The sequence below is a fragment of the Panthera leo genome, chromosome A1 (assembly GCF_018350215.1).
Source record: "Panthera leo isolate Ple1 chromosome A1, P.leo_Ple1_pat1.1, whole genome shotgun sequence".
Taxonomy (NCBI): domain Eukaryota; kingdom Metazoa; phylum Chordata; class Mammalia; order Carnivora; family Felidae; genus Panthera; species Panthera leo.
Window position 1 is genome coordinate 70,124,188 of NC_056679.1, and position 25,444 is coordinate 70,149,631.

Below are 25,444 nucleotides of genomic sequence, written 5' to 3' on the forward strand. Positions count from 1 at the left end.
ATTTCTTCTTTTTAAAGTTAAATACCCCTTCCTCCCTTTTGGTAGAGTATTTTGGTATTTTCTATGGTATGATGGATACACTGAGATTGGCTTGCTCATTATCTGTTGCATGGTCCTCCTAGGGTACCTGCACATAAAGCAGAGGGTGGAAAGCTGAATGCTTTATTTCTTAAGCCCCCTTGCATCCAGAGTTCTGGGTATGATTTAGGCTCTACCAGTCAGAAGAACTTGTATGGTGCTTATCGAGTTCAGTGTGAGCCAAAGCAGGAGCATATAGATACCAATTTTGTGGTCTAGTTCTACAGACCCAACAGAGCTCTTGAGGTTATAGTTCATACAACTTCCTGGTTCCTAGATTCTACTGTAATGATGTAATAATGACTTCCTGATTTCCCAGGGTCCTGAATGTGGCAGAGGAAGCAGTCTTCCAGGTAGACCAATTGTTCTGTGTTGCTTCTGGAGGCACAGTCTGGACCTGCCCTTCTAGCCCTTTCAGTAGTTTTATAAGTACCTAAATCTGTGTACTAAGTCTTTTTTTTGCCCAAGACATCTTGAGAGCTATTCTGTTATCTGTAAGTAAATCTTTGCTGATAGGACTAGTAATCAAGAAAATTCAACTTTTACATTTGACTTCAAATGTATGTATACAAAGTGGTGTACCTGACTCTAAAATACCTAGATTTGAACTGGAACATGGTTTAAGGAAAAGGAAGTGGCCCTTTGTGTTAGGAGATCAATGGAGCATTATGTGTGCGCGTGTGTGTATGTTTATGAAACACAGTCTTTTCATGTGGATTTCTAGTATAGCCTGTTCTTTGCTGGTGACTTTGTCACCAAAAGCCATCTCTTACTAGGACTTCTTGAAGGGCTGTTGAGACCATTCTTCCATGTGATCTTAAAATATGAATGTGACCCCATGTGTCCCATTCCTGTCTTTTTTTTTTTTTTTTTTTTTTTTGTATGATTTGGGTTGTGCAGCTCACTTGATTAGAGACAACATAGCCACTTGATATATGCCACCATCTTTCTCTCTCAATCCTTGGTCAGTCCCTTATTTTCTGCTTCCACCCTTAACATACCAAGAGTATGGGAATGTGTTGGAGACTACACTTACCAGGTTTTAAAATATATTACAAAAAGGTTTCAAACATACACAAATGCAGAGAGAATACTATGATTAGCATGTACGCATCACCTTATTGGCATTTTGCCGAACACACAAGTTTCAAATTGTATGACAACTGGATCCTTAATGGGATACTTTTTTTCTTTCCATGTGCCATTTTATCATTTGCTTCCTCAGTTCTGCATGGCCAAGACCTACAGCATCTTTCAGCCCTGCCCCTGCCTCCGACTGACTGGTCTCTTCCTGGGTGTCTCCAGAGACCTGAGTGCATGGGTATAGGCACAGTTGAAGGCCATGTCCCAGGTAGAGCATTTACCAGGTTGTGGGACTACAAACAGGGATGCTTTGATTTCCTTGTTCTGTGAGTATTGTGTGTATGGGTCTGTTTTGATGATGTCTTCTTAACAGCTCTTCTTTAGGTAAAGCTAATAACACTCAAAATTCACGACCTTTCCTTGCTCTTGATCCTTTAACAGGGAAAAGAGGCAGTAATACACAAGCACTTGTGATATTTTCCTTACCCTCTTGAGTTGTAATATGTGTATGGTAAGCCAGTGTGTAATCTAGTTGTTATATCATTTTTCAAACCCGAATGCAGGCAGTAACCTCATATATTTTCACTATATATGTTTAAAAAAAATGCCTGTGTTTCACAGACGTAAGGGGAAAAATTGTAGAACTGGTGCCCTCCCGCAATAAGAACACATCACGATGTTACCATTTTTAGAGCTCGATTAAACCTTTTGTAGCCTCCTTGTAGTTTCATTCTGACACATTTTGTTTTCTTCTCAAAACCTGCATGGGAAAAGTCTTTCTAAAAGTATAGAAATCAGGAATAAATATTCTCACACTCTGAGAAAACTGATAAAAGCCAATCAAATGCTACTTGAATTCTTGGTTTGGATCCATTGTAGTAGGTAGCCATGTGGGGCCGAAGACTAAGGTGCCCATGAGTGGCTTGCTGTGTAGTTGACTAGACAAGACATTGAAAAAGCATTATTAGCAGCAAGAAGCCACAGAGTAGGTATGCAAATAAAGACAAAAAGAAAGTCTTTAAAACTTTTGAGGAAGATAAACTATTGAAGAATAAGATCATGTATTTTCCTATATACGTTACCCTCTTATATGTTTTCTTCTTTCTAACAGCTGCAGTGTGGCAGAGATTTCTTTGAGGTAGAGTATTATCTGGATGTGTATTATCAGGGAGACATTAAACAAATGTATGTGTCATACATTGCTTCCTTGTATGTGGAAGGAAGAGGAAAAGCTAGGGCACTCCTCGTACTCCCAACGGAAAACCTTTCTTTTTGGAAAGGGAATCCTGACTGATTTCAGTGTCATTCCAGTTTCCAATTTAGTATACTTTTCATGGTTAATATTTCAATATGAAGCATGTATTATCTATTGCTGTCTAGTAAGTTATGACAGGCAATAATAAAACTCCTCGTGCGTCATACTTTAATAGTACAAATCATATAGTAAGTTCAGCTAATATTTGATGACCTGTAGTCAACATACATTTTATGAGCATTATCAATGTGCAAGATGCTGTGCTTGGAGTTACTCAGAATAGAAAGAAGGAAAATTCAAGGTCTCTGCCCCAGAGGAGCTTGTGTTTTGTTTGAGGAATGTAAGCATAATGCACATGAAATAATGGATCATGGGCAGTGTGATGTTGGCAAAGAGTTTACACATTATCTTTTTTTTTTTTGAAATGTTTATTTTTATTTTTGAGAACGAGTGAGCCCATGTGTGCACATGAGTGGGGGAGGGGCAGAGAGTGGGGGACAGAGGACCTGAAGCAGGCTCTGCGCTGACCATAGAGAACCCGATGAGGGGCTTGAACTCAGGAACCCTGAGATCATGACCTGAGCCAAAGTCAGACATTTAATCGACTGAGCCACCCAGGCGCCCTTCCACGTTATCTAGTGCTGTGGTTTCACTGATAAGAAAACTGAAATCTAGAAAGGCTAAAAGACTGGACAGAGGTAGTTAGCTGATTAGCAGTCAAACCAGAACGAGGCCCCAGGCTTCCAGGCCAGTATGTTTTCTCTTTTCTTTTATTATAGGATAATATACATCTAAAGTTAAAACTCTGTGGTATTGGCTATATAAAATCCAAGTAAGTTGAGAAAAGGAAGATGGGTGGCTGTCAGCAGTCCAAGAAGAATTTAAGGAGGAGGTATGATTGGGATGTGAAATAAAGAATAAATAGAGGAAGCAGAATAATTCAGTGATTGAGAACCAAATATTTGTTGTGTTCATGGTACAGAAACAAAACCAACTCCATTAACTTGAAAGGCACATGTTGGGAAATAGAGGGAAATTAGGTTGCAGGGGCTTGCAAGTGTGGGAGAGGAACCTGGACTTTGTGTGGTAGATCATGGGGAACTGTTCTCAGTCGTGGAGCATGAAATGACACAATGAAAGTGGGATTAAGGAAGATTATATTTGTTTGCCAGGAGAACTGGATAGTGTCTGTATTTTTCTTTTCTTATGCTCTGTTTATTGGTCTGTTTCATTCTAAGTAGATTAAATACTGTATTAGTCAGAAAACCAGCTTATGTTACAGCCACAAATTAACCTGAAATCTCGGTGGCTAAATACATAAGTGTATTTCTTACTTGCAATCCTTGGCCAGCACAGGTGGGTGGGGTATGAGGTGAGAAGTTCTCCATTTACTCATTCAGGGATCTAGGCTAACAAAGATTCCCACCATCTAGAACATCTTTGGTCACTGTGGCAGGAAACAAGAGGGGAATGGAATATCTCTCACTGCTCTCTAACGCTTCAGCCTGGAAGTGACATATGTCACTTTTGCCCCCAACCCATTGGCCAGAAGTAGTCACACATATTCCCCTAAGGGAATTTGAGGGTATTTCATCGACAGTGTCTCTTCTTTCCCACAACTCTTTGAAGATCTGGACGGTATAACTTTACTTGTTTAAGAGAAATAATACAGTAATTAAGAGGGCAGACCCTGGAATTTGACTGCCAGGGTCTAGAGCCTGGCTTCCCCGCTTATAGCTGTGTGACTTTGGGCACCGTACTCAGTTTCTCTGGGACATAATTTCCTTGTCTGTAAAACAGGGATAGTAATGAGATGAGCCTCACAGAAATATTATGAGGCTTGAATGAGGTGTGTGTGTGTGTGTGTGTGTGTGTGTGTGTGTGTGTGTGTGTGTAGAGAGAGAGAGAGAGAGAGAGAGATGATATATATGTATGTATATTGCTCAGAGTATTATGCCATGTAACTGTTAGCAAGCATTTGTTGTTGTTACTACTCTGCTGGCTTCCAGTATAGCATCTGAAAGGAAGGCTAGTTTCTAACTGTAGTTGAGGGGCTGGGGGAAAGATGCTGTAGTAAATTTAGGTGTGAGATGCCAGCATCTTTTCATCCCAGAAGAGATGGGCAAAGGAACATGCATAGAGGGACACTCAAGCAGCAGTCACTGGCTAGATCCCACAGATGACAGGAGGGCCATCGGGAGTGGGTGTCTAAGAGAATGAAGCTTGAGTTTGCAGAGAAATTGGAAGCCCTGCAGGAAAGAGGGTGCATGGAAGCCCTGATGTTCTGGTGGAAGATGCCAGAGCCACAGGAAGGCACACAAGGCGGTGGGGGGGAGAGCCATCTCTTAATGGACCTGCTTCTGTAAGCGGGGACATGCTTGCACTCAGAGTCAACCTCCAGGCATGGGGGTTGGATGCTGTGGATTTCATTCCTGACTCCACCTCTCCATGTGACCTGGCACTTGATGTCCCTCATCACCAAAATGGAGATAATAATTGTCCCCATCTCTTAGGGCAATGAGAAGTAAGTGAAATAAATAATGCCTGTCAAATGCTTGGAAACGTGGTATGAAGAAGGACTCAATAAATGTCCTTTTTAGCTAATGGAGCTTTTATTTTAAAAAATTTAGGGATTATCTTTTAAATGACCATTTTCTCAGAGTTTGATCTAAACAGACCTGCACTGGCAGGAGTTCTCACGAGTGCTTTTAGCCCTCCCTGGATTCGAAAGAATGGGCCGTGTTGTCACCAGATCAGCTTTTCAATTTTTCATTCTGCCCTGAATGGTCAATAGGCAAATTTTTTTAACTTTGCAAAGAATAACAAATTACAATGGGCTAAAGAGTGATCAAAATAGACCATTTTAAAAACCAATTTAAGATCAGTGCTTCCCCTTTTAAAATTGTCTGGTACTTTTTACTGATACTGGTACTTTTTACTGGTAGGAGTCACTGCCCTTGCCTCTTGAAATATAAAATTATTTCCAAACAGAATGTATTCTGTATCTAGATTTAAATTGGCTTGTTGAGTAATCAGCTCTATTTTTAATATGCCTAATTTAAATTCAGAGTCTTAGAGGATCACTGTCTTCAATTACACATATGCTCTAGTATATATACTTTAGTACATGTAATTAAGCATGTAAGGCATGTCTTTTCATTGAAAATTAAGAACTTCACAGATATTTCAGTAGAGCTTTAGAATTTTGTTGGTAATAGTACAAAACAGGTGCTATTCAGTTAGATGGATATTTGAGAATTTTTTGTGAGCCAGGCTCTATTCCAGGTGCTGTGCACATAACAGATGGTATCCTTGTCTTCATGGAACTCACAGCCCAAACAAGTTTATAATCTACCTACTGCTGACTTTTTGTCCTATTTAGGAATTAGATGATCTCCTGGCATATAATAAAACAGTTAAGCCTTCTAATACTTTTTCAGGGTCTGTGTGATGCAGTTCTGTCTACTTTGTGGCTAGGATATAGACTTAGGGTTACATTTCCAATGTTGCCTCTCATTTACCAGGTGCCTTTTCTGAACTTGGGTTTCTTTATAAAGTCTGAGTGATACTATGTGCTCATCCTGTTTCACAGGAATATGAAAAGGAAGACATAAAGTATGGACTGTTTTGTAAATTATTGAGCTTGTGACGTATAACCAATATTGTTTCTAACATCTAACATTTACTATTCTATACTGTCATTGAAGAGTTAATGCATTTATACTGATTCAAACTAAATAGCTTTGAGGTTTTTTATTTTAAACTAACCAAATATCCTTTTAGGAAAAAAAATTATGGAGAGAGAAATATGATTAGCTGCTGTAAAACTGTCAGCTTTCCTAGATGAGTTTTTCTAGTTCGAGATGATAATTTAAAGTTGTTAATAACATCACCTGATTCATACAGAAAATACTTACAGGTTTGTGATTTTCAAACAATGTGTTGTATATAAGGCCACTCCTTTGTTCTGTAGCAGAATACAAAAATTATACAACACTGTCCCTGTTCTCCAAGTTTACCTACTCCATGAGGGAAATAAATGTAAAGCCAACTAATAATACAAGACAGTGAAAGGGTGCCCAGAGGCCATGGGTAAACTATGGCTTCATGAATAAAATAGGCAATAAGGGCCTTTTGGAGGAGAGTGAATAGTTGAATTTGCCTGAGTACCAGCTTTTTTTTTTTTTTTTTTTTTTTTTTTTTTTTTTTTTAAGATTAGTTGGAGATAGGTTTAAAGTTTACCTTTTTGGCAATATGACTACTGATTGGGGAAAATCATTTATATGGATTTGCGGTATATTTGAGGCAGGAAGCAGAAAACTAAACAGATAAAAGAGTGTGGTATTTCTTGGCTGAGTGACATAGATGTTTACTTCCTTGTTTGAAGGATCTTAAGATCCTCAGCACAGAGAGGACTTTCTCATCTGCTGCAAAGCCGCCCGTCGGCTCATACAGAAGCTGGTCTCTGCTCAAATGTTGTCACAGAATTTGTGCACCATACAGACGCTCTGAAGTTAAGGAGGCTTTGTTTCAGGTTTTCCTTCAGTTGCTTTCATAATTGTTTTGGGATCCAATGCAAATGACTGTGGAAGTGCCACCTTACATACTTGTAGTTTTCTGCTCTTTCTTACACTTCACGTTTGGAGGTTTATGTGTGGAGTGAGGAAAAGGCCCTCACATCCTGACTTCCATCCATGTTGTCTCACCTGTCTCCATCAGCTGTTAAAAAGATCAGTGCCTCCGTTTAGTCAGAGGCTTCAAGGTCAGCAGTTCTTTGTGAAATTCACATAATACAAATCCGAAAGTACTCAGTAAATGGTGTAACCATAGAGATAAATTTTCTTACTGGATCAAAGTTGAAAATGAGTAAGATAAGAATTCAAGGGGCTCCTGGGTGGCTCAGTCGGTTAAGCGGCCGACTTCGGCTCAGGTCATGATCTCACGGTCCATGAGTTTGAGCCCCGCGTCGGGCTCTGTGCTGACAGCTCAGAGCCTGGAGCCTGTTTCAGATTCTGTGTCTCCCTCTCTCTGACCCTTCCCCGTTCATGCTCTGTCTCTCTCTGTCTCAAAAATAAATAAATGTTAAAAAAAAATTTAAAAAAAAAATTCAAAAGAAAAGGTTTCCAGGATATAAAGCCTAATAAAAATTTTAAGCATGACTTATGATGTAGCACTTAATTTCTGTATGTTCCATTATCAAAATTGGTATCATTACTAACATAAATGCTGCATTGGGGCAACTTGAGGATTCAGTAAAACAAATTTGAACCGGCAGACAGGGTGACTGCACTTGCAAAAGGTCATGCTACTCATGCTCAGGTGTTTATGTGAGCAAATGTATAATGTTGTAAAGAGTCCTGGGAGCTCTTCAAGTTTATAATTTTGCATTTCCCCCTATCTTATTTAGGCAAGCAGTAGCTATACCTCCTGCTGCTCATCCTTACCCTTTCTGGTAACCCAGACCATTGAAGTGCAGAGGAGGGAACTACCAACCTATGAATAAAAGAGGAATGATCCCCTAAACCCAAGAAAAACCAAGCATATTTGCAAATTTTTTTATTCCCAACCAGAATTCAGCAAGTGGACGACACTCCTCTCAGTGTGTACCTCCACATAAAATCCTTGTCATATTCCTGAGCTGTGGACCCTTAGCTACTGGCTGCTTGGGAAGAGAGCTCAGTGCTCTCATCTGCCTCAGTCACCATCATAATGTTGCCATCCGAATCTATCCACTGCTAGTTCTATTCTCTCCTTAAGTAAGCATTGAAAGACACACTCTTAATTTTGTAGCATCCTGCTCTTTATTCCAAAAGAGTTCTTTGAAACAAAATTTTATGACTCAGAACAAAAGAAAAGAAAATGCTGATGTTATCAAGGAGATTAAAGTCTAAGATTGAAAGAAGTATGGGTCAAAGAAATATGTTAACAAAAAGAAACATGTTACAATATTGACATTTTTACACTGGCAATATACAATCCTACAGTCTTTTTTTCTTTTGCCAAATTATTGGTAGGAAATACTGATGTTTAAATTTTTCATTAACATAAAAAGCTTTTTATACTGAGAGATATTAAAATAACCTCCCTTTTGGTATAGTATTTTATTTACACATTAGAACTTTGCTTTATGTTGTTTTCTTGAGTACAAAAAATAATATATACCAGTTTACTTCCAATTTGGAGGTGGGAGCTCATGCCCCATGAAAGGAATTTACAAGAATCCTAATTGGAAGTTGAACAATCGTTTTGCTTTATAAGAAAAGTCCACCAAAGTTCATCATGCGGTCTCTTTGCTATAAACTCAAGATTTAATTCGTTTTTACTTTCCATTTAAAGACTTGGAATGTATCATTGTTTGAGTTTCTGTCATTTCACGTGAGTTTTCTTCAGGGGCTGACTTCACGGCACTGGAAATTGATACACTGACCTGACGCTTCAACATCTTCATAACCTTTCTCTTGTACCCTTTACATGCAAAGAAATATATGAAAGGGTCCATGCAGCAATTGAAGTTCATCAGACATACCGTAAAGTGCAGAGAAATCTGGAACGAATGTTTTTGGCTACATTCCAGTAAATCAGGAGACTGAAGCTTCTTAATCATGTGTTGAATAATTGCAACATGGTAAGGTGTGAAACAGAGAACAAACACAACAATTATAAAAATAATTGTGTTGAGAGCCTTTTTGTTTACACCAGATTTCTCAGTCAGTGGGTTTTGTTTGGCAGTTTTAAAGAGTTTGCAACAGATTTGAGAATAGCAGATGAGAATGACTAGGAGAGGGAGCACGTATCCTATGAAACACGCACCCAGCAGAATCCAGGGAAGAGATTTTGTTTCTTCAAAGTTCGGATACTCCATGCATGTAGTCCTTTCTTCCTCCTGCTTTGACATAGGTTTTATGAGTAGTGGGAGTGTTTGAGCGAATACTACAATCCAGACAAATATGCAAATGCCTTTTGCATGTTCAATTCTTTTCATCTTGTTGTATCGCAGAGGGTGCACCACAGCAAAGAACCGGTCAATGCTCAAGCAGGTCATGAAGTTCACACCTGCGTATGTGTTGATGTAAAACACAAGAGCAGTTATCCTACACAAGGCCTCACCCATTCTCCAGTCAAAGCCCAGTGCATAGTAGGCTATCCGTGTAGGCAAAGCAGTGGTAAAAAGTATGTCAGAAATCACCAGATTTGTTGAATATAGGGTGGTAGAGTTGATTTTTTTCCTGTTTTGAACAATAACAACCAAGGCTAGCACATTTCCCACAAGCCCGATTATGAAGACAATGCTGTAATGCAGAGGCATTAGTATCCTGGCTGTGTTGTGGTGTGAATAGAGGTCACAGTCACTTTCCTGAGTTGCTGCAGAGGCTGTAGTAAAATTGTTGTCCATTTTTGTATCCATCATTGGTGTTCAAAGTCTCTAGAGAGAACCAGGGAGAGTACTTTTAATTAGAAGTGCATTTAACTAAAAGTAATATAAACTGCCTTTTATAGATCAAACTTAAAATTTGTGAAAATTTATAGAATTTTTTAAAATCTGTGATATTTTACACAGTAAAGAAACCATCAACAAAACCTTAAAAAGGTAACCTAGTAAACTGGAGGAGATATTTGCAAATGATATATCCAGTGAGGGGTTCGTATCCAAAATATATGAGGAACTTTTATGACTCAAAACAAAAATAATCTTGATTAAAAATGAGCAGAGTACCTGAATAGGCATTTTTCTAAAGAAGACCTACAAATGGCCGGCAGACGCATGAAAAGATGTTCAACATCCCTAATCATCAGGGAAATGCAAATCAAAACCACAGTGAGGTATCACCTCACACCTGTCAGATGGCTAATATCAAAAAGACAAGAAATAACAAGTGTTGCCCTGGATGCAGAGAATAGGGAACCCTCTTGCATTGTTGGTGGGAATGTAAATTGGTTCAGCCACTGTGGAAAGCAGTATGGAGCTTCCTTAAAAAATCAAAAATGGAAATACCACATGATTTACTAATTTCACTACCGGGTATTTAAAGAAAACAAAAACACATATTCAAAGAGTTAATATGTACCATTTTAGCATTATTTGTAATAGCCAGGATATGGAAGCAACCCAAGTGTCCATTGGTAGGTCAGTAGATACCACACACACACACACACACACACACACACACACACACACGAATATTACTCAGCCATAGAAAGGAGGTCTTACCATTTGCAACAACGTGGATGGATCTAGAGGGTATTATGCTAAGTAAGACAGAGAAAGACAAATACCAGATGATTTCTCTTATACATGGAGCTAAAAAGCAAAACAAACCAAAAAAAAAAAAAGCAGGAACAGATCCATAAATACAGAGAATAAGCTGGTAGTTACCAGAGGAGAAATGAGTGGGAGGGAATAGGTGAACTAGATAAAGGGGATTATTAAGAAGCATACCTCCACGGGCACCTGGGTGGCTCAGTTGGTTAAGCATCTGATTTCAGCTTAGGTCTTGATCTCACTGTGAGTTCAAGGCCCACATCAGGTTCTGTGCTGACAGCTCAGAACCTGGAGCCTGCTTCGGATTCTGTCTCCGTCTCTCACTACCCCTCCCCCACTCGCACTCTGTCTCTCCCTCTCAAAAATAAACATTAAAAATTTTTTAAATTTTTTTCTTTAAAATAAAAGAAGCACCCCTCCAAAAGAAAAACAAAATCTATGAAATGTAATATGTTTACATATATAGTAACAAGAACAGAGAATAAAATTTATGTTTTTACTTACAATTTGGTGATTTTGGCAAAGCCCTGGCAAAGGAAATAAGAACCATCTAAATAGAGCAAGTGTATTTTTGTGACAAGAGGGAACATGCTAACTTTTTAGGCAGAAATTCCCTCCTGCCCCGCCTTTTTTCAGAATTATTGTCTGGTTAAGAACAAAATCATGTGTGGCACCCCACATTTCAGATGGGAGCAAAACTTTGCTTTTAAATTGAACTTCAGTTGGATTTTTTTTTTTTTTCTAAATGCATATCACTGCCAGGAAATGAAATCAGTCACACATTTATTTAGTGAAATACGAACTTACCACAGTGATCTGATTTGTGTTAACCTAAAAAGTATGAGAAACAGGCTAAGGCCTTGTTAGGAACTGAAAGTTAGGTTTTCTTTTAAAAAAGAAGAAGATGATGACCACGACAACCACGACAAAAACGACGAAAAAGAAAGAAAAAACTGAAGCCATTTCAGGGGAAATGTTAAGATTAATTCTGAACTAGATCGTTCCACAAGTATGCCACTGGTGCATGCAGTGTGCGTTCCTACGTTTTGCGTGCTTGTAAGCATTACACGTTGTGGTGTCTTGTGCTCTGCTTTATTCACCTCACGTGTTCATGGATCAGTGTCATCTATTTGTCATGTGTAGATCTTACGTAGACATTTTATAGATATTTCTGCAGTATTCCAGTGTGTTAGTGCATAATTTGCTTAGCTATTTCCTTGATGCATAGTTGGGTTATTTCCAATTCTTTTCTTGTTATAAATAATGTTAAGACGAAATTTAAACTCCTACGTTGAAAAGTAGAAAACAATAATAAAACTCCTTATAGGAGGCTGAGCTTTGATAAAACTTAGGAAGAGCAGAGTAGTAAATTCTGTGATGTTATCTTTAGAAGAAAAATGATACTCTGATAGGACTGTGTGCACAAATCTCATCTGAAAGTCACCAAAATTAGGGAAAATGTCTATATATCTAGTGACGATGGTTTATGTTAAAAGAAAACAACTCTCTCCCTAGCCATATCAAAACACCAACTACTACTCTGACCGCTGTATTAAATGAACTGCATCTCTGCTAACTTACTTCTAACAGTCTTAAACAGTGATAGCAACAGAGAGTGGGGGTTTTCAGAGCATTGCTCTAATGTTATAGGTGTGTGTTACATACAGTGTTCATAGGTTAATTGTTAAAATATGGAAATACAACCTAAAGTAAAAGGGAACAAAACTGGAAGTAGTACTTTCTGTTAATCAAGAAAATATAGGAAAAGAGACTATGAGAAAGAAATATAAATAGATTGAACTCACCTATTAAAAGAGACTATTGGTTTGGATTAAAAAAAAAAAATCCAGCTGTATGCTGTTTAGAAGAGAGAGGGCTCAAAAAAGTGACTCAGAAAAGTTGAAAATAAAGATATGGGAAAACATGTATCAGGCAAATCCCAACCAGTAGAAAGCTAGAGTTAGCAATACTAACATCAGAAAAAAACAGAATTGAAGGCAAATTCAATATTAATAGGGATGAACAGGGTCACTACAGAAGATAAAAAGAGGAGTTCACCCAGAATATAAAAACAATTTTGAACTGTGCATGTAACAGCAAAATTTAAAGGAGAAATTGGAGATTTTAACACATCTTCATTAGAATATGTCAGATAAAGATTAAAGACTTAAAAGATTTACCCAGTGAGACTTCACAGAATTTGTGCTGAAGGTACATGAACATTTTTTGCAAGTTTGTGTACTAGGTCATCACAGGACCTCAGAGCTTTTAGAAAATATGTTACCTAGCAGCTGACATTCCAGTGACTACAGTGCAACTAAATTAGAAATGAACAATACAGAGATAAAGGATACATTTAGAATCTAAAAAAAATATGTTTCTAAGGAACTCGTGGGTTAAGAAATCACTACAGGATTTTGAAGCAGTTAGAACAAAATGACTAAAATACTATATGCCAAACAATGGGATGCAGCTGAAGTGTTAATCTAAGATAGATGTAGAGCCTTGAATGCATTTATTTTATTTGCAGATTTTTTATTTTGAAATAATTTTTATTTGAGTATAATTAACATAATGCTACATTAGTTTCAGGTGTACAGCATAGTGATTCAACATCTCTATATGCTTGTGAATGCATTTATTTTTTAATTGAATTTATTTAATTGAAAATAGATAAATATACAGTTCAGGAAGCTAGAAGAAAATTGTTTGCCCAAAGAAAGTAGAAGAAACTAATAATAAACATGATTACAGAAATTAATAAAATAGAAAACAAAACAAACACCTAATAAATATGGAATTTCTGTTTTGTGCAGAAAAAAAAAATAGAGTGATTCTTGAAAGGGAAATCATGGGAATTGCAATTGTGGAATGAAAGTAGAAAAACCTTATCCAGTGAGTTGAGAAAGGCTTCTTGTGAGAAGTAACTTTTCAAGAACTGAGACTAGACATGGAGAGGTGAAAATTTCAGGCAGGGCTTGCGACTTGGGAACAGATAGCAAGAACTTCTTTTATTTTTGTACTTTCTGTGAATTTTTTTTTTCTGAAAACCTCAATGTGTATGCTTTATTTTGAGGAATATTTCTCAACAGGTTCGGGAAATGCTTCTAAAACAAATATTAGGATAGAAATTCTCCATATGAATAAATGCCATTGTAGAGATTAGGAAAGTCACATTAACATAAGACTCAGAGAAGAATGTCCCATTGCTTGCCATGTTGTAAATGTGTGTCCAGCTTCTTTACTGAAGTATGGCACTTGGTAGAGCCAGAAATGGCAGGGGTTTCAGAACATCTGATGCTCAAGAATATTTAACACAGTGTTAATTATAAAGATGCACATTTGCAAGCAAATCAAATGTCCATCATCAGGACATTGGCTAAATATTTTATGGTATAGCCATAGAGTGGAAATGACATTGTGGATGCCTGTTTCTTAACAGGGAATAATGTTCAGTAAGGAAAGCAGATTATACAACATGCCACTTTGGAGGAAAAGCAATTATGTATACATACATGTACACACATCTGCATGGATATGTATGCCAGGACATAATTTTGTATAAGTAACTTTTGAATTTCATCCATAAACTCTTAAACTTTTGTTCTTTTTAAAAAATATTTATTTATTTATTTTGAGACAGAGCAGGAGAGGGGCAGAGAGAAAGAGAGAATCTCAAACAGGCTCTGCACTGTCAGCACAGAGCCCAATGTGGGGCTCAACCTCATGAACCATGAGATCCTGACCTGAGTAGAAATTAAGAGTTGGTTGCTCAACCAGCTGAGCCACCCAGGTGCCTGAATATATGCTTAAATTTTTAATATTAAACATGAATTTAAATTTTTAATACTGAACATGAATTGACTATGAAATGAGTAAATAGGCAAATAACTTCATGTGAGGAAAAACATTTTTTTAATTCAGTTCTTTCAAAAATCTTGTCATCTGACATACATTTCAAAGCTAGCCCTTTAGTGCCCTTTACTCAGATTGATGCATTAATTTTTATTAGGTGCCTACCTTTAAGTCCTATCTGGAAGAACACTTGTATTGACCCTTGTGGGCTAAGTACTGCTGTCCACTCCCTACTTGCCATATGAAGAAAGCAAGTGCCATAGAGCTTAAAAGGTCATGCTAGATCCTTCTCTCTGGTGATCTGGCTTCAGGTCTCCTACCCTATCCAATTCTTGGCAAGGGCAGCTGGTTCATATTGCCCTTGAAGAACTGAGAGTTTGTGGTTTTGAAGTGGTCTAAGCTTTAAGAAGCATCTTTACCTGTAAATAGCCTGGGAACAAGGTGTCCCCTCCGCTGCAGAGCCAGGCAACGATCCTTCCTAAGGACAGTGGGGTCCCCACTTCTAGGACAGTGTAGATCCCTGATGGGAAGACTCTTGAGGGACCGCTTACTGCCCACCCTTGTCCTGAGTCAGTCAGAGAAAGACACCTGCACAGTGAGGACAAGTAAATGGGATGGCTCAGAAATGGTCTTTGGTAAAGATGAATCTAGGCTGTCTTGAAATCTGGTGATGTTTCAGTACCCTCTCGAAGGTTGATTCTGTTAATGGCACTAGTATGTTACCTTAGTTCTTGATTATATCTATCCTGGGCTATTCATGCTATAGTTTTAGTCATTTTTATCTTTTCCAAATTAAGAGAAATATTCTTTCATGTACTTGACTGTTATCCCATTCTTACCTGAATCAATCCCAGTTTATTATCATCATCCCTGAGATATTATTTTATATCCTCCTTTAATCATTGAGGACTCAAGATTACTTTCTTGAACCTTGACTTACTCCATTCTTTTATTCAGCAAAAATTGTTTTCAGTGCCTTCATATGCTAGGTCCTGAAATTACCGAGATGATATCTTTCAATATGGGAGGGCCTGAAACGGAAGGATGAATGTATGATGTTGGGAATGTGCTGTTATCTGAGTGAGGGAGCATTGTCTCACTGTTGTTTAAAGGACTCCTACTCACACATACTAGGGTTCTGCTTGCTCTTTGGATTACTGTGTTCCTTACCAACCTTTGGATGGCCAGTTGTTCTTTTAATCATTTTTTCAGGTATAACTAACTTCCTCTCACCCTCCCTTCTTCCTTTTCTTCCTTTATCTGTTTATTTTTTAATACATTTTAAGTATTTTACAGTTTTTAAAATAAGTTCATCCTTTTTTTTTTTTTTAAAGTTAGCTCTATGCCCAACATGGGGCCTGAACTCATGACCCTGAGATCAAGAGTTGCATGCTCTACTGACTGAGCCAGCCAGGCACCCCTTAAGTATTTTACATTTTTATAATCTTTAGATGACAGCTCTGTCATGTTATTAGGATAAATATACTGAGTTGTACTTGGAGGTACTATGACTTATCATTTCACTGCCTAGAGAAAAACACAAAGTGTTTGTTCTTCATCTTTTTTTCCTTAGAATACTTTTATCTATAAGAATTCTAATTCCCTTATAATGCTTTCTAATGACAAGGTGTGTGTGGCCACTAAACTGTCCTTAGTGCCCCACACCCTGAGGAACATGAATGAGGACTGAAGCCTTTGCCCTGTGGGCACAGTTAGTAACTGGGCTGCATGGAGCGTGGGGGCCGCATTCAGATTCCACCTGAGGAACCCCCTTACCTCCTGACAGCTGGCTGCAGCCACCCTGGCAGCCATCTGCGCCAGTTCTCTTACCAATTATGTCACTGAGCAAAGGGGTCTATCCCAGTTTTGTCTCTGTAATGCAGTAATGTTAACTCTACTGCCATTCTAGCATATGCAAAACAGCAAGCTCTTCCGTAGCAAAATATCCTCCACCGTATTTTTACTTATATTTTCGGAAGTGGGTCTGTGTGTGTTTCTCTAGAGTTGATTTCATTGCTGCTAGAGTAGCTAACATATCTTAAGACGTTATCATCTCATTTTTGCATAACCGGACGTGTTGACATGAACTGACAAGTTCTTTCTAGCCACAGAAAGGAGGAAAATAAAAGGCTCCCCCCCAAAAAAACTCATCTATTAGTATTTAAGAAAATTGAGCGCTAATGTAATTTGTTCTCTGGAAATATTTGCCCTGGCTACCGACTTGGAGGCATTTGTGATTGTTCACAGATCTGCGGTCCCAATTTACTTGCTTGGATAATTATTTTCTTAGATTTTATTTGTGGCAGAAACAAAATAAAACCTTCACTGTACTTGTAGATTTAGTGTGAACTAGAATATTGGCTTTTAGTTTTTGCTTTAAGATTCTGAAATGTCACCTTTACCACTAATATTATTCACTTAATAAGCATCAACAGCCTTAAATGAAAAGGAGTTAAACTTTTAGTAATTTTGTTTAAAGTTAGGCCTTAGCAATGGGTTGAATGGTTCAAGTCATGTGAAATGATAAGCTGTAAGAGGTGGCTTCTCTATAAGGCCAAGTCTACTGAAGGCCATGTTTACACTTCAAGACGATCTGACTCAAAGTGCCCATGGTGGCATGCACCAAAAAGGAAGTTCTAGGAGCGCACTTTCAAAAATAAGAGCCGAAGGGGCGCCTGGGTGGCTCAGTTGGTTGAGCGTCCGACTTCGGCTCAGGTCACGATCTCACAGTTTGTAGGTTCAAGCCCCGCATCGGGCTCTGTGCTGACAGCTCAGAGCTTGGAGCCTGTTTCAGATTCTGTGTCTCCCTCTCTCTCTGCCCCTCCCCTGTTCATGCTCTGTCTCTGTCTCAAGAATACATAAACATTAAAAAATTAAAAAAAAATAAGAGCCGCAAAAATGTGGACTTAGAGATATGAATAGTATTTGCATATTATTAAATGAGGAGTATTGATTGATCTGATTCTTTCTCTGATCTCTCTGGAGACACTGTCCTTTGGCTGTGTTGTTGAGGAGAGGTAAGGTTGAGGGAAAGTTTCTGGAGTGGGGAAAAAATGAAATCATTGAGAAAGGAGGGGGCGGGCGAAAGCTTGGGTTCAGTAGAAGAGCAAGAATTCGGTGTGCTGAGGAACTAGGCGAGCACAGATGTATCACGATAGCAGGCAGAAGCTGGTCGGTGCCCTTGAGAGGAAACCTACTCCACGGAAGAAAGGAATCGTTGCTTCTTCCCCTGGTTACCTGGTTTTATGAGTATTTGTCAGTTACTTGAAAAAAACCTTCTTGCTCTGACTCACACAGGGACTTGTAAGTTCGGTCCAGTGTCGCACATGTCATGGCCTACCATTCAACCAGTGATTTTTTGCCCACCTTCTTTTTAGTTGGCTAAACAACCATCACCTGGGCAGTTGTGTGGGCCATTTGCCCATAAAGGGGGCAGGTGGGAAACATTAATTCCTTAATTGTGGGAAAGAAACCTGAGGCACAGCCGGGTTGTGACCAGCACTGGCACAGCCTCTCTTCACTCCATTGACAAAGTCAGGTTGTGTGTTCCAGTAAGCTGCCACTCGGCTGTTTGTTTCACAGTCAGTATGCACCCCCGTTCACTTAGTGAAATAAGTCTTTCTACACTGTCAGCTGATTTTTTTTCCCCAGCCAGCTTTGAGTCCTAAGTTGATGGCTCACTATGTCTATGGTCAGGATTCATTTTTGGAAGGATATAGGGAACGTTGTCCAGGAAGGTGGGACACTGACAGCTGCCTGAACTTTCTCAGGATAGAATCTCACACCTGCCAGAGTGTTTATGTTCAGAGTGCGGTTGTCTGTGGTTGTCTGCAGTTGGCCTGTCTGAGGGGACCTCCCTACCCTGCCTCTGGGTTTGTGGAAGTGTGACCCTCCTGCTGACCCCATGGCACAGGCTGCTTCTGACCACCTCTCAGTAGGTCTGCAGAGGGTCACTTAAAGGACAGTGCACAGAGAACTACTTCTTTGCTTTTTTTTTTTTTTTTTTTTAATTTTAGAGGGGGAGTGTGTGAGCAGGGGTCAGGGGCAGAGAGAGTGAGAGGGAGGGAGGGAGGGAGGAAGGGAGAGAGATCCTAAGCAGGCCCCAAGCTGAGTCTGGGGCTTGCGGCACTTGATCCCACCACCCTAGTGTCATGATATGAGCCGAAATCAGGAGTCAGACACTGAACCTACTGAGCCACCCAGGTGCCCTGAGAACCTCTTGAAGACAGAAAAAACAAAAAACAAAAAAACGTGTTCGCCAGTTTGTAGTTTACTTTTAGTGCCTCTGCAGCATCCTGACCTGATAGGCACTGACTGAGGAAGACCACGTTGCCTTCCATAAACACATGCATTGGCATTGATGCAAAGGTGAAAGGGGCCTGACATTTGAATTACTTGATTAAACACCTACTTGCCCATTTAGGGTTTCATATATTCCAGCTATTTTTCTTTCCACTTTCACTGATTTTCTTTGTGTGGCTTTTGGCAGCTTTAACAAACTGAGTAGGTTGATGTGAAAGTTAATCAACATGAAGACAAAGGAGGTGGTAATACTAAGGACAGGAGTTACATCACATAATGTTTAGGAACTGTAAGAAAACAATCCCGCTATAATACACATTTCAGTGAGGAAGACAAATACTGTGTTTCCATGTGGCATGATTTGACCTATAAGTACAATAACTGGATAATATAAAAAGATTCTTTAAAAAAAAATTTTTTTTTTAATGTTTACTTATTTTTGAGAGATAGAGACAGAGTGCAAGCAGGGGAGGGGCAGAGAAAGAGAGAGACACAGAATCCAAAGCAGGCTCCAGGCTCCGAGCTGTCAGCACAGAGCCCGATGCAGGGCTCGAACTCACGAAATACGAGATCATGACCTGAGCTGAAGTCGGACACTTAACCGACTGAGCCACCCAGGTGCCCCATAAAAATATTCTTTGTAGTAAAGATCTCAGTCTGTGTTATCTCTATGTGCCTTTTCTCCTTAAAGTTCAAGGGAGTTTCAGGTTTTGTTTTTTGACTCATCTCATGGAAATTAGTCAGAAACATTAAATATCCTTATTTTGTGGATAAGCAGAATTTCAGAGAGATTAGATCATTTGCTCAGGGTCCTCCATCAGTATAGGTACCAAGTCAGGAGTCACAAAGGTGTCTGGGACTCCATGCCGTCCCTCACTTGCTAACTCCTATCAAGTCAGCGGTTCCTGTGCCTGCAGCCTCCTGACTGTCTCCCACACTCAGCCTTGCCTCTACACCATGTGTTTGTCGGTCCATCTGCCTGTCTGTATACTACTCTCACTCCCACTGCCTGCCTTCAGGCCTCTCTCCCATCTCTCTGGAGCTCCTGCCACACCTTTCACAGTGCCTTTCAAATGACGCATGTTGAACCCTGGGCTGATGGGAAGCTCTCTGACTCCCTGTGGCTGGGTTCTGCCTTACTCTTCAGCTGGCTCTCTGGCCATCTTCTCCCTGTGATGCCCTGGCTCCAGCTTTCCTAAATTATGTGCAGTTTTTTGACGTTCTGTGTTCTGTCACAGCTCTGTGCCTTTCTGGCGCTTTTCCTTCTTTGGGACGCCTCCTCTTCTTTGTCCTGTATCTTCAGCTCTTACTTTCCTTCAAGACTTAGTTCAGAGTCCGCTGTGCCTGGAAGCTTCCCTGATCTTATCCTGTCCTGCTCTGTTGGAGCACCCTCCAGAAAGACAGCGTGCAGTGTCCTCGTGAGGGCACTGTGTTCTCCACTAGCACCTGTATTGTTATTTTTCTGTTTCCCACTAGCCTGTGGAGTCCTGTGCGTGGGAACTGTGTTAATTTTGTTTATCTCCAGCTGACCCATGACTGAGGCACAATAAACACCCACTAGAGAATGACAGAGTCCCAGCTTTCTAGATCCTTAGGCAAAGGCTCTTTATCAGAGTTCTTGATTAGTAGTAGGAACCAGTATCATTAAGCGCAGACTCTCCTCCAGGCACTGTTCTGGGCACTCTACGTATATTCACTCACTGAATCATCATAGAACTTTCACAAACCCATGTCCAGTGGTGAAACTAAGACACAGAGCACTTTCATGACTTGTCTTAAAGACATAGCTGTTAAATGTCAGGATTCAATCCTGGCAGTTTGGCTCCTAAAATCGTATTTCGTGCAAAGTGTTTTATCCCTGGCTCCTGTTACCAAATCGATCTGATGTTACTGGTAGAAAACAGGTTAAAAATAGGAAAACATCTCAAAAGTTTAACATGTACCAACTCATCCTGTCTGAACTGGAGAGAAGAGGAGAACTGGGGAGCTGGAAGGACGGAGAGGAGGAGGGAAATATGTTGATTTAAATAAAGGCACTCATTAATTTACTTATATTTTAAAGTAAGTAAAAGTTTTTACAAATGAATTTAGATTTTACCATTTTTAACAATATTTGCATAAAACAATTTAGACTGAAAGAAAATGGTGACTACCTAGGATAGCTTTGATGCTATTAATTTATATTTACGCTACTTTTTAGGTGTTTGTAGACTGTTAACAAAATATTTTTTATTCTTCTCTTTGAGCTTTCAAGACACCACAAGGATCTTTGTTAACTCTACAGTTTTCAGATGGTTTTCACATGCATTATCTCATCTGATATTGAAGCCCTGGGCTTTACAGATTTCTTGGAAAGCTCAGGAACTACATGGGCTGGAAGGACTTGCACACCGTTAGCACACTCCATGCTCTGTGGCCTTGAACCCTGCAGTAGGCCCTTACCCGTGGCAGGGAGGGAGGCATTACTTGTAAACTCCTCTGCTGGGTGGGAAGCTCTTTTTTTAAAATGCACTCTTCTTAAGGATGATGGCTTTCTCCCCTACAACATTTTACCCCATAGAGTGTTTCAGAACGATCCTACAGTAGATACCTAGTAAATGTCTGTGGATTTCTTAAGTGAAGGAAAGTCATATAGTGATCTGAGGTAGTGTTTATTCTAGTAAATGATTGGTCATGTTACTAATAAGTTCTTGGAAGCCAGTTAAAGTAATTTATAAGAGGCATTCCCACCCCCACCCCTACGCCCGCCCCCACCTCATGAAAGGTGAGCCAGTGAGTGAGCAGGCTTTGTGCAGCAGTGTGTTCTTTGTAGCGTTATGCCTCCAAAGTATGATTGAGTCCTCGGGAGAAAGCATAAGCTGAAGTAGTAGCAGAAGCAAGCGGATCCAGACAGCAAGCACAGATAGATGTTTACCCTCCATAGACTCAGTCTTTATGTAAAATATTCTGTGAAGATCTGCAAATAAGTGTAAGGAAAATAATTCTCACAAAATGATAGGGCAAGGAAACTTATTGGATTCATCCTTTGGTAGTTTAATGGGTAGAGGGAGGAGAGAATGATAGCAGACAGTTTTCTGGCGCTTACCTATGACAGCCAATGTGACAAGGTTTTGGCAGTATTATTACTCCCGCGAGGCCACACAGTTTAGGAATAATCGAACCCAGGTCTAAACCTGATTCCAGAGCCCATGCCCTGAACCAATGCCCTGTATTGTACTTGGACTGATACCCCCTAGAGCTCCCAGACATGCCTTCCTTTAGAGGAACTCTCCTCATAGCTTACATTTTGCCAAGAATTTCTGTTACTTCCATTCCCACCCTGGACATAAATGTTGCAAATCATTACATGTACTTCATTGTTTTGTGACATTTTTTTAGACACATGGAAATTCTAGAAAAAATAGACCTGTTTAGCTTTAGTGATCATCAAATAAATATAAAGCAAGCAACAGATTCAATTTACACTTATCAAATTAATTGTTTATATTTAGAATTAAAATACTCGTGTTGGCTAAGAAGCAGTGAAGCCCAAACTGTCACTGGTTGGTGGGGAGGGGGGTGGGCAGCAAATTGGTAAAATATTTTTGTAAACCAAAGACTACCAGTTTATATATAAAGCTTTAGAAACATTTATACCCTTTGCCTAATGAATTCTAGTATTGGCACTCTGTCTGGAAAAATATTAGAAAGTATAGAAGTAATAGTGTATAGAAAAGACCTTTAGGTATATAGACATGGTCAAATAGTAGAATGTGACAACTTTTTTTGTTTCAAATTGTGCTAAATAACTTCTATACACATGCATTTAAGTGTAGGAATACTCCATTTTAAAATAATTTTGTTCCTTTCCCTTCATACTAAAGTACCCTGAAATATTGGCATTATTTGCTGACTTACACTTGATGCTGTTTTCTGTAACTGTGAGTTCACACAGAAGTACAAAGTAAGCCCCGTATTTTGGCACAGATTTCTGTCATGGTCCCTTGTTCTCACCTACTTCGGCATTAGCTAATTAGAACTGCCAGTCAGCGGAGACTAAACTATATTGATACGATTTTTGTTAGAAATATTTATAGTTGTCATTGAATAGATTGTTTTCTTTACTTTATACCTTAATTAGGTTTTTAAAGTTTTACAAAATATTTAAAAGAAATGAAATATCTAGTACTCACCTCTCGGTGACTTGTTGGGACCTCTGTGCGGTAGCAGTCCGTGTTTGCCCAACTGAAGTAGATTACTTTGGCATGTTGCCTGAGAGATTATGCAGACATCCTTTTATGGTGGTGGCTTTTTTTGTCACGCTGTGACTGAGCATAGCAATGATTAGTTACCCTCATATATGCGTGTGCACTTTTTTTTTTTTAAATGGGAAGTGAAATTTTTCTGTTAGTGATTTTTTTTTTTACCAGTTATCCAAAAACCCCTAGGAATTTATGCATTGCCAATATCTGTGGAACTTTATAAGTTTTTTAAATAAAGATTTAAATCAGTATTTAAAAAAATTCTTTGAAAGGAAGACTAAAGCAATAAACCTTAACCAGAAAAAAAAAAGAAGATAATTACTGATGATTTTGTATCTAGATTCTGTGTAAAAGTATGAGTTTTTAATGCTTTAAAGAAAAAAACGTCAACTGTGACAGTTTTGTCTACCTGGAAACTTGATACAGAGAGCAGTTTACTCATTCTCTATCTCAATGAGAAAGAAACAAAGGTTTCTGTGGTGAGTGGGAGAACGATGCTCTTTTGCATTGTACAGGGACAGGTGGATGTTTTCAGGCAGGAGCCCAGCTGACAGGATCGGTGACTGCATGGACACATGGATGACAAGCGAAGAGTTGAAGGGGGACATCTTACAGCTGATAGCCCAGTCCTTTGCAGAGGATGGAGACCTGTGCTATTCACCTTTCAGTTCTAGGTGGCTCAGTTTAAACCAGCATTAGCTATCCAAATGCAACTTCTGTGTAGGCTAATGAATAGCAGTGTAGTGGTCAGAATGAGAGAGGTGATAGTTACACTTACCCAGAACTGACCTGGCCATTCCCAGTCAGTTCTGCATGCTGCATTTTACGAAGGGCATAGATGACCATGTGATAGGGCTGGTAAGGGGTCTGGATCCCAGGTCTTAGGAGAAATGATTGAATACACCGAGAATGTTTAGGCTTGGCCAAGATGTGATCATCTTCCTCATGCACTGGAAACTGTCCCATAGAGAAGGATTTAGTTGTGTATGTCAGTCCTCCCAACTCCAGAGAATAGAAAGAAGGCCAGTAAGAGGAAGCCACTAGAGACAGCTTTCAAGTCAAAATATGAAGGTAGTTCCCAAAAGTTAGGGTCATAAAAAAAAAAAAAAAATGGAAGAGGCTCTTTCTTATTTAGGTGCCTACATAAACTGGTTGACTGTCTTGAGGGATGACACAGGGAGAATTGAATCATTTGGTAGGAATTTGTAACTCTGACTTCACATCTTCCACTCCAGAATCTGTCAGAAGGGCCAAGGGGCTTCAGCCCCTCAGTGGTATCATTCCATCTAGAAGCTTACTAGGTTCTTCTAAGCTCTAAAATGCTGGAGATGTCGAACACTGTCAAACAGAAGAGCAACAACTTACCCAATTCTTTGTGCCTCCACCTCACTGTCTGTAAAATAAAGGTACTGAAGTAAATGATCGCCAAGATAATTCCTAGTGCAAAAATCCTGAGGGGGCAATATAGATATTTTATGATTTGGTGATAAATATGATAAAATATTCTAGAATTTATTTAAAACTTGGATTGAAGAATATTTGAAGAAGACAGTGTTGAGAAGCTTCTCGATTTGTTGAAAGAACATCCTGGTGCGGTGTTTTGGTTTTTAATTTTTGAAAGAGTTTTTATTAAGTAAAGCATTGTTATATGATGAAGAACTCAACTAGGTAAAGTAAACGTTCTAGCGAACTGGATCTACCCCTATTTGGTATTAGGGTGTTTGAATATATAAAGAAAAGGGTGCAGGCTGATTGTCCTGTGAGATGCTGTGAGGGTTTAGTGTGCGTTAACTTCATGAGCCCACAAACCTTATTTTTATTGTTATTGAAAGTTACCAGGATTTCTTTTGCTGTACTATAAAAGTGCAGTCAATGTACTTTTCTGTAGAAGAGATAAGATGGACATTCGTGACCTGAACTGTGTTTTATTATTTTCTTCTTTTAAGTACAATTGTGAGTATACAATAGATAATAAATATTAGTGACATCAGTTGAAATAGTGAATGAATGAATTATATCCTGTTTTCCTCTTTTCTTTACTTCACCTTCATATGCTTAAGTCAGATAGGGCTTCCAGAAGTTAGCTATTCACAGTTTGGAAAGGGTCAAACTGAATTATTGTTGACAATATACAGAACATATGTTGTGTCATAAAATAAGGAAAAGAGAAAAACTGGTCAGTGACTAATAACATTATGATATTTTGTGAAGTCTGTGTGTATAGAAATAGCAACGGAAATTTCTACAAAACAACCTGTATATTCGTGGTCTGAAATGTGTGCTTTTGTATTATGGGTGTATGTGGTCTAGTACTTAGTCATCATTTAAAACTATACAGTGATTAATAACTTCTAAGGAATTTTTAAACTT

The 25,444-nt window shown here is 39.0% G+C and overlaps 2 protein-coding genes across 4 annotated transcripts in view; one reads left to right on the top strand and one right to left on the bottom strand.

Moving 5' to 3' along the window:
• UBAC2 (UBA domain containing 2) overlaps positions 1-25,444 on the top strand; it is a 180,629-nt gene that overhangs the window by 87,952 nt on the left and 67,233 nt on the right. The gene's annotated exons all lie outside the window — the stretch shown is intronic.
• On the bottom strand, positions 8,195-23,139 carry GPR183 (G protein-coupled receptor 183). Of its 2 annotated transcripts, XM_042929664.1 has the most exons (3): positions 23,006-23,139; positions 14,951-15,119; positions 8,195-9,839 (listed from the first exon to the last, which is right to left on the bottom strand). In XM_042929664.1, exon 3 carries the CDS (start codon positions 9,822-9,824, stop codon positions 8,736-8,738), a length of 1,089 nt encoding a protein of 362 aa, XP_042785598.1. In that variant the 5' UTR covers positions 9,825-9,839; positions 14,951-15,119; positions 23,006-23,139; the 3' UTR covers positions 8,195-8,735. The 2 variants fall into 2 exon arrangements, with proteins under 2 accessions (XP_042785598.1, XP_042785587.1); XM_042929653.1 differs by lacking the exon at positions 14,951-15,119.

Coding starts and splice junctions, on each gene's coding strand:
- GPR183 (XM_042929653.1), bottom strand. CDS start 9,824: ATGATGGATACAAAAATGGACAACAATTTTACTACAGCCTCTGCAGCA.